This window comes from Streptopelia decaocto (genome assembly GCF_964273445.1).
Source record: "Streptopelia decaocto genome assembly, chromosome: 2".
NCBI classification, from domain to species: domain Eukaryota; kingdom Metazoa; phylum Chordata; class Aves; order Columbiformes; family Columbidae; genus Streptopelia; species Streptopelia decaocto.
This window is the reverse complement of record NC_138655.1, coordinates 110,281,297-110,290,048: the sequence shown is the minus strand read 5'-3', so window position 1 is coordinate 110,290,048 and position 8,752 is coordinate 110,281,297. Positions and strand designations below refer to the sequence as shown.

The following is an 8,752-nucleotide window of genomic DNA, read 5'->3' as shown; positions in this document are numbered from 1 at the left end:
ACCACCGATTGTTACATAATTGATTTTCTGCTAAAATAATTGCACAAGACAGATTTCTGCAAGTGGAGAGTCTAGTATACGTATTTTTAAGGCTCTGTTTCTTTTCACTATGATTATGTCCTTCTGGAGACAAACATTTAGGTAATTACTGTAATTATGATAAGAACTCCATTTCCCATATGAAGTATAGAAAATGAGTAGCCACACAGGACTGTATAATTACATTTATCCCCACCCCGCCCCCAAGAAAATCTTTCACTCAGCCAGTATGAGATTGTTTATTTGATACATCAGTGTTAAAATCATACAAACACACATGGAAGAAAATTAGGAATTAAATTATGTCTTCTCTTTGAGTCCCATTAGGGGAGCTGAAGGGAGCAAAGAGAGGACAAAGTAATGTGAACTCAGTGTGAAGGAATGTAGCTAATGTTCCTTATCTGACCTCATGCTGAGCAACAACACCAGTACGGAGCAATTCTTCTATGGCATCATCCTCGTATCCCAGCATGCCCTTCAGTATCTCCACTGTATGCTGTCCAATAAGTGGAGGTGGTTTGGGATGTGACACGGCAAATTCACTGTATCTGACAGCTGGTCCTGTAAAAAAAATCAGAGAGAAGGGAAATTATTTTCAAAAGCTACTGCCCATATTTATATTGAAGTGTCTACGTATTTCATTTTCATGGCAGTCTTATCAGAGTCCTTACCACAGAAATGTTATATTCTGGAATTATAGACTAAAAAAATTCCAGTTCAGAATAATGTACCAATAAGCTGGTTTAAAGTAGTTCACCCATATGTAGAACTGTTGAATATTTGTTCAACGTTAAGAAAGTCTACTCCTTGTTCCCAGTGGTATGTATATCTGGGTGCCCCGAGTCATCCTATATCACAAATCTACCATTCTGCTAGCTGAACGACAAAGCCCAGCCCACACAATGGGACAAGGTGCAGAAATCCCCAAATCCCCACAACTCCATCTGCAACAGGAGAAGGCACAAACTTAAGAACGCAATGACATGTCATGTTAACACACTGTTGGAGCAGTGCACTGGATGATGGAAGCGCCATCTCCAGTTAGCAACAGCTCAGGTACCTCTGCAATGTCCTCCACTATCCTGTGGTGATGTACAACTGGCATCATGCACAGCAAAGATATTTCCAGCTTGTTTTACATTTTCTATCAAAATTATAGGTAGTAGCATCCATAAGAAACTCAACAATGGTTTATTTACTCTGGGAAGAGTAATTTCAAAGGTGGAAATCACTCAGGGAAGTTGGTGATTATATGAGGACTTTTATGTCTATTGCAGGTAGTCAGATCTCGCTTTTTAGCAAACCTCTGCAGTAAACTGAACAGAGAATTCAGCATGGTTCCTTAGCAGACTAGTAGCTATACCATTATTGTTGGTCTCAGAAGAGTGAATGAGCCACAAATTTTCCTTGGGATCAAAACTGAGACGTACACTCAGCATATGCATAGAAAGACTAATTGTTTTATATAGAAATAGAAGACAATTTCCCAAACTGTCAGCTGAAAACACTACTACAAAATTCAAGAACCTTTGATACTTTGGACAACTGGCAATAGGATTCCTCTATTCATAGGCAGGGTCTTTATTATATCATCAGAAAGAATTTACAGAGAAAGCTATACATAGTTATGTCTTTGCCTATGCACTACAGCTTTACTAAGAAATGTAAAAAAATACATAGGGTGCCCTAATAGGCAGAACTGTGTTTGACTTCTTTCTAAAGAAATAGGATGCTAACCAGCAAGGGAAATGAATCACACAAGAAGTCATCCTGTAATGGCAAGAACAGGGAAGTTCATTACCTGACTTACTATTTCTTTAAGGAAAGATGCTGACAAAGGTCATGCAGTTTGCCAGAATATGTCATTTTTTAGAGTCTTCATCAACTGTGATCAAATTATTAATACAGTAAAGGTATCCACCTCCAAGTGGGTCAAAATAAGATAAATGATGCTTAGAAAAATGGGTATTTTCTTGAGCTGATCTGGTATATTCCTGATGAGAATGCTCCTGGAAGGGCTCAGGTATAATGAAGGCTGAATTGGGAAAATATGTTTCAAATTATTTAACTTCAAGTTCCATTAAATACTGGAGTAAATAATCACACTGAAAGTACTAAAGAGATGACTAACAGCCAGCATGTATCTGTTAAGAACAAATAGCGTACACTTGATCTCTTGTCTTTCTACCAGGAGAGAGGCTGGAGGTGAGATACATCCCATCTAACTTTAGATTCCAATGGCCTAGATATAGATGTTTAGTAGCTTATACTCCCTTTGGAGTCACTGCAGATGAAAAGACACAAAGTGTAGTTCTTCTCAGACACTGGTAAGTGACTAAATCTGGCCAGATGAATTTTGATCACCTATGTTTCTACATAAAGGAGACGGCAGACAAGTACCTTAGATGCAGACCTCTGCTACCCAGACATCTAAAGTTAGGCGAGATGACTTTCTGACTACTAGGATGCCAGATCAAGATTTGACTTTCAGAAAGAAAATTCTCTGCTATTTTCCATAAACTCACAAAATAAATGTGGTCTAGGAAAATCCAAAACTAGGTGCAACACTGAGAGGGAAATCATATTCAAAGAACTGCTACCTTGGATCTTCTAAAACAGAAAAACTTTTCAGTTGAGCTCCAGAGCAACCTGTTCAGGATGAAGCATTAATCAGTATATTTTTAGTGGGTTGATGGGCCTCAGATCATACCTGCTCAGGTTTCTGAGGACTTCAAGCTAAAACTGACTGTGAGGCAAATTTCACAATGACCTGGCTATGCTGGAGAAATGACTGATAAAACAGGGTGAAATTAAATAATGTCAAGGGGAAGGAACTACATTTAATTATATAAATACAGGGTAGGGGAGAAAGCAAGGTCGGAGTAGCTAGAGGTTATTCTAGATCACAAAGGGAAGATGAGTCAACAACATCATGCTGTTGCAAAAAAAGGCAAGTCTTATACAGGGATGTACAAACATGAGATAAACCTCCAGGACAGATGAAATAATCTTTTTGCTCTAGACAGAGCTGGCAGGTCACAGCTGGAGCAGTGTCTGGTGTGGGGCCCCCACTGCAAAGCCATCTGGAACACCTGAAGAGGTTCTACAGGACAGCAACTGAAATAATCAGAGAAAACGTGACAAACTTAACAAAGTGGGATTCTGGACCTAAAAAGAAGGGCCAGGGAAAACGTCTTCAAAACTGACTTCAAAAAAATGTAAAAAACAACCAACAACAACAACAAAAAACAACAACAAAAAAACCCACCACAACAAAGAACAACACAAAACAAAACAAAAATCCAGGCAATCTTTCTGCAAGGAGGAATTAAATAATTTTTCATGTCCATGATGAATGAGAAATATTTGAATAAAATTGCAAAGGAAACTGAAGTTAGGTACTAGAAAATAAACTTTAGTAGCTACACACTTTATACTTGCTTGTGCAAATTTTTGCTAGTATAAAAAATGTGTATCTCAAATCCTGGGAGTTTTTGCAGACACATCAAAAGACACAGAATAAAACCTCTAATGAAAGAAAAAAGAATTTGACATTAAGTGTACAACAGGCACAGAATGCTTCCTACTTCCCAGAAAAATTAATCTTACAGACTAGAGCATTCTAGAAAATTGCACAGCAATTATAAAACCAGTGTCTTTCTTGAGCTTTTATTGTTTGATGTATAATTCATCATGCTACTTTTCACTTCGATAGAGTTATAAAGTTATCTACATTCATTCAAAGGAGCTACTTGCTAATGATCCATCATTAACGATTCTCTGTTCTTCCCTTGTGTAACTTCTACTTGGCTTCTGTGGCAATTAGGAAGGTGCAAAGCTTGCCAGTCAGGCTTCAGCAATCCCACGCTCCTACTGAACAACAACGCTCCCAGAGAGCAACCGGCAGAATGCTATGCAAATGCTAATTAAACACAACTGCCTTATGAAGAAACCATCCCTTGAGGCAGAGAGAGGTGAACTGCTTTAATTAAGGTCAGCAGCATTTGCATGTGGGTAAGTTACAGGGAGCCTTGCAGATGAAAACAGGCCTTTGCTGGGCTAGATGCAAGGAGGAGGTAAGACAGCAGTCACCTGTGCATCCTGGCTGTAAGCAAAGCACTATACTCAATTCACACATCAGGTTGAAGGGACACAAATGGTCACCTGAAAAAAGCAATGAAGGGATGGGTGGTAGCTGTGATTTACTTTTGTCCTGTTAAATTAAAAGAAGACTGTTTTGGGGATTTCTCTTTTCTTTTCTTTTCTTTTCTTTTCTTTTCTTTTCTTTTCTTTTCTTTTCTTTTCTTTTCTTTTCTTTTCTTTTCTTTTCTTTTCCTTTCTTTTCTTATTACCAATAAACCAAAGGGATCTTTCACCACATTTAAATTCCAGGCTAATTTTCTTTTATGATTATTACCATTTTGACTTTGGCACACTGCTAAAATACATGCTGTGCATACCATGTAATGTACAAGAGTTAATAGTGCAATAACAAAATTTTTATCAGTTGCAACCACAATGACAACTGTACCAAGATATCTTGAAGACTTCCTTGCTACTTGAACTCAACATCCTTGTAATAAATTATATTTCTTTCATGCCTATCTACTATATAGTATTGCTAGTCATCAAACTGAGCTATCAGGCTAAGACATACTGAATGCATTAAAGCAAAAGACAAAAATGAGATAAGATCACTGAAAGACATCCACAGGAAGGGCCCTGGAAAAATTAAATGCCTTTGAACACTCAGCCTAAATGGGTGAAACACGTGGCAGACTTTGCAAGGTGTCACTGAGCACTGCTGAGATTTGGAGCTGCAGAAGCAAAGTCAGTTTTACTCTACAAGTAGCAGAAATTAAAGTTGAATTTAAATTATATTAAAGGTGCAAAGCACAGTATATGAAAGTGAATAAAGGTAGTAATCTTTGCTTTGTCCTGACAAATAGCTGTCCTACAGCATCGTGAAGCAGTCACCAGATAACACTTTTTCTACAGCACAGGTCAGAGCATATTGAAGCAATCTAATTCTCAAACTGCGTAGAGGGAATCAGGCCAGGGGACAGCCAAGCTCAGGGAATAGTCATGATTATTTGTTATTATTCAAGCGGGACAAGGTAAAGAAAGGGGAAGTTTGAGCTAATGTATGTGCATACATTCTGCTTGCAACATATCATCTACATTTGCAAAATAGAGCAATGAGAAACCCAACACCACTAGTTAGTTCTATCCCAGCTCACAGTGTGGTTTATATACATGTAGGAATCACACAAAACCAAACCAAACACTTGTGCCTCTTCCAATAACACAGTGTTGCTACATAACAGTTTTGCAATTCCAACGAAACATCATCAACAGTCAGCAGTGATGGCCCAGAGCTGATACATTTGCACCCAGATCCCATACAGGTCAAGTGCTTGGAGCATGCAATCAGTTGATTATGAAACCGGCCTAAGGGAGGACCAGCAGCAAATAAGCAGTGACTTTTAAGGTAATGAAAAGGAAAATGGTACAGAATAGGTCAGCAAGAGGGGCTTCCACATTTGGGCACTAGAAGTGATGTTCACAAGGATACATTACCGAGAATAGACCAGGAAGACGTTGTTTTGAGTGTCTGGTCTCTTCCCTTTGGCCACAGCCGTGACTTCTGTCAATCTGTTATTCACAGCTGAGAAGATGGGGTGCCTAAGCACACAGTACAGCCCAGCTTGGCTACACTGCCTTTACACCAGGCTTCTTCCCCTTGATGAAACACAGAGTAGAAAAGTTCACACAGACATTAAAAAGTAGTGCACACAGGCTTCAAGGAGGCCTCCAGAACAAATCACAGAATCACAGAATTGACTGGGTTGGAAAAGACCTCAGAGATCATCGAGTCCAACCCTTGGTCCAACTCTAGTCCGTTTACTAGATCATGGCACTAAGTGCCATGTCCAGTCTCAGTTTAAAAACCTCCAGGGACGGCGAGTCCACCACCTCCCTGGGCAGGCCATTCCAATGCCTGACCACTCTCTCTGTAAAGAATTTCTTTCTAATATCCAGCCTAAATTTCCCCTGGCAGAGTTTAAGCCCATGCCCCCTTGTCCTATTGCTAACTGCCTGGGAGAAGAGACCAATCCCCACCTGGCTATAACTTCCCTTCAGGTAGTTATAGAGAGTGATGAGGTCACCTCTAAGCCTCCTCTTCTCTAGACTAAACAACCCCAGCTCCCTCAGCCTCTCCCCATAGGTCTTATGCTCAAGTCCCTTCACCAGTCTTGTTGCTCTTCTCTGGACCCGCTCCAGCACTTCAATGTCTTTCCTGAACTGAGGGGCCCAGAACTGAACACAATACTCCAGGTGTGGCCTCACCAATGCAGAGTACAGGGGAAGGATCACTTCCCTTGTCCTGCTGACCACGCTGACCACTCCATCTCAACTAGAAAACTCCCACTTTTTTTCTTTTTCTTACCATAGATTTGAAAGTTTCGGAGCTTGGGGGACTTTTCAGGAATCTACTTAATCACTGGGAAAAATCCTTTCCTCTTGCATTACATTAGAACTTGGAAAAAAGCGACTATGGAAATAATATTCAAAGACTTGCTCCTCCTTCCCTCACTGCAGCTTCCATTCCTCCCCCACTTCAAACACAGCCACACAAAGTGTTCACTTGGCATCCAGCAACACTGAGAGGGTGGAAAACTTTGGCAGGATGAGTAGGAATGAGTAACTGAGAGTGGAGAGGATGGACAAACTTTTTCAGATGGTAATTAAAAAAAAAAAAGTAAACCATATTCTAGGTACTATGCAAACATGGATACAAATAAATCAGCAAATCGTAGCAGCAAACGGTAAAATAAGGAGAGCATTAAATAGTAACAACACCAGGAATATCCACAAGCCACCTCATTACCTTTTCTCATTTGGCCAATGCTGACTGCCATGGGAGAGCTATGAAGACTGTCCAACATCACAAGAGTTGAGAATGTAAAAACTGAAGAATTGTGAGTGGAATGAGTCGACAGGCAGAGCATAAACATAGTTTATGTGTGATAGCCATAGATGGGTGTCTAGAAATCAGGCCACTTTTAAGCCCACACTTAGGCATTCAAAACATCCATTACACAATTCTTAAAACCATTTGCCAAGTACATTTATAAAAGTACTTTCTCACCTGAAGCTGCATATATAGAAATGCATTAAAAAACAATTTAATGTATTTCCTATCAACCAACATCCTGGATATAATCAGCATAAATACCACTCAACATTTATATAACGCTTTACATTTTCAAAGTGTCACCATACTAGCTGTACCTAATTAATCTTGCATGACTGCTGGAGTAAAGGAAATCATTTATCAGTCACTCTGGTTGCATATTTGAGAGTAATCCTGCATAATTACACCATTCGAATAACACAATTTTGCGAGAGGACTCTTGGCACCAAAAAGCTTTAAGAAAGTTGCAGTAAGGTGCTGTCTACTGCTTCCCACATGTATCACCCCACAACACTAAAAATTTGGCCTAACTTCTTGTACAGACTGACACAGTCCCACTCCTTCTTGAGGCCCCCAAAGACCTTAACAGAAGATTCAAAGACAGACAGGAAGGAAGATGACTAGTAAAAATACTCAGAGGTAGCAATTTTAAAGAACTGTAAATTCCCTAGGTAACAAACTGTAGCTCCATTTCCTAAGGAAAAAAGTTTACATGTCTGTGCTTTCTAATAATCTGTTCATCTGCCTTGTCCCTGCCACACATAGTAACTTCTGAATCTGTCAATCTTGACAAAAGTGTAGAAACTCCAGGGAAAATTAAGTTCTTAACAGTGTTGTGAAAAATGACAACTGCTGAAGGACAGGACACCCAAAGTAGTGCCCTGATGACATTAAAACAAAACAAAACAACCAAAAACCAAACCAAAAACCACCAAAGAATTCAGCTGTTATATATTGTTTGGCTGCAAATGGCTCACCAGTAAATACAGATACAGCTCTCTTAAGAGTCACCTAACACATCCTGTCCTTCCCTGAGGAGACAAGGCATAAAGGACATGAGGAAAGTTCAGGTTATCATAAGGATTACATATAGGGCTCCTAAAGGATGTAAGTCTAAAGGACAACAATATTTAGTTCCAGTGTTCATGGAACAACTTCTAGGCATCTTTTCTACAGTACTGTGGAAGGTACCTTCAAGCTGTGCAAGCCCAAGGCAAGGAAGCTGGAGACTTCTAGTTTAACGTAAATTGCTTTGGCAGTAATGAGCTGAAGAACTAGATGGCAAAGGAGAGTAACAAGAAATCCTGCAAAACTCTGAAGGGACAAACCTAGTGAGGCAAGCCTAAACTACTGAAAATCCAAGTTTAAAACATAATTTGTCTCAAGTCATAATCTAATCTATACAAACCTCGACATATAATCCCACCACAGGATGCAGGTTAACCACAAGATGTGTACCTAATGCAGAAATTATGGGGTGAGGCCGAAAGGCTTGTGCTATGCAGGAGGCCAGACTATATGATCATAATGGTTATTTCTGGGCATAAAACATATGAATTTCTGAACTGCCCATAAGAAAAACTGTTCCATGCAACACGATTGCGGTTAAAATGGTTTACCTGAACCTCTTCTGATAGCTGAGAGGTCAAGCCACATATTGTTTCACGCAGACATCTTAACTGTAAACCTAAAGGCCTTAATTACTGTATCTTAAGGAAAGTAATTAGTGAGAAG

The 8,752-nt window shown here is 39.6% G+C and overlaps 1 protein-coding gene across 1 annotated transcript in view; it reads right to left on the bottom strand.

Moving 5' to 3' along the window:
- Positions 1–436: 436 nt before the first annotated feature.
- The window catches only part of SUGCT (succinyl-CoA:glutarate-CoA transferase), a gene marked incomplete at both ends in the record, with an annotated part of 354,974 nt that continues 346,658 nt past the window's right edge, over positions 437–8,752 (bottom strand). The window contains one exon of the mRNA XM_082046307.1: positions 437–600. Coding sequence (XP_081902433.1) covers positions 437–600 — 164 coding nt within the window. The remainder of the gene's footprint in view (positions 601–8,752) is intronic.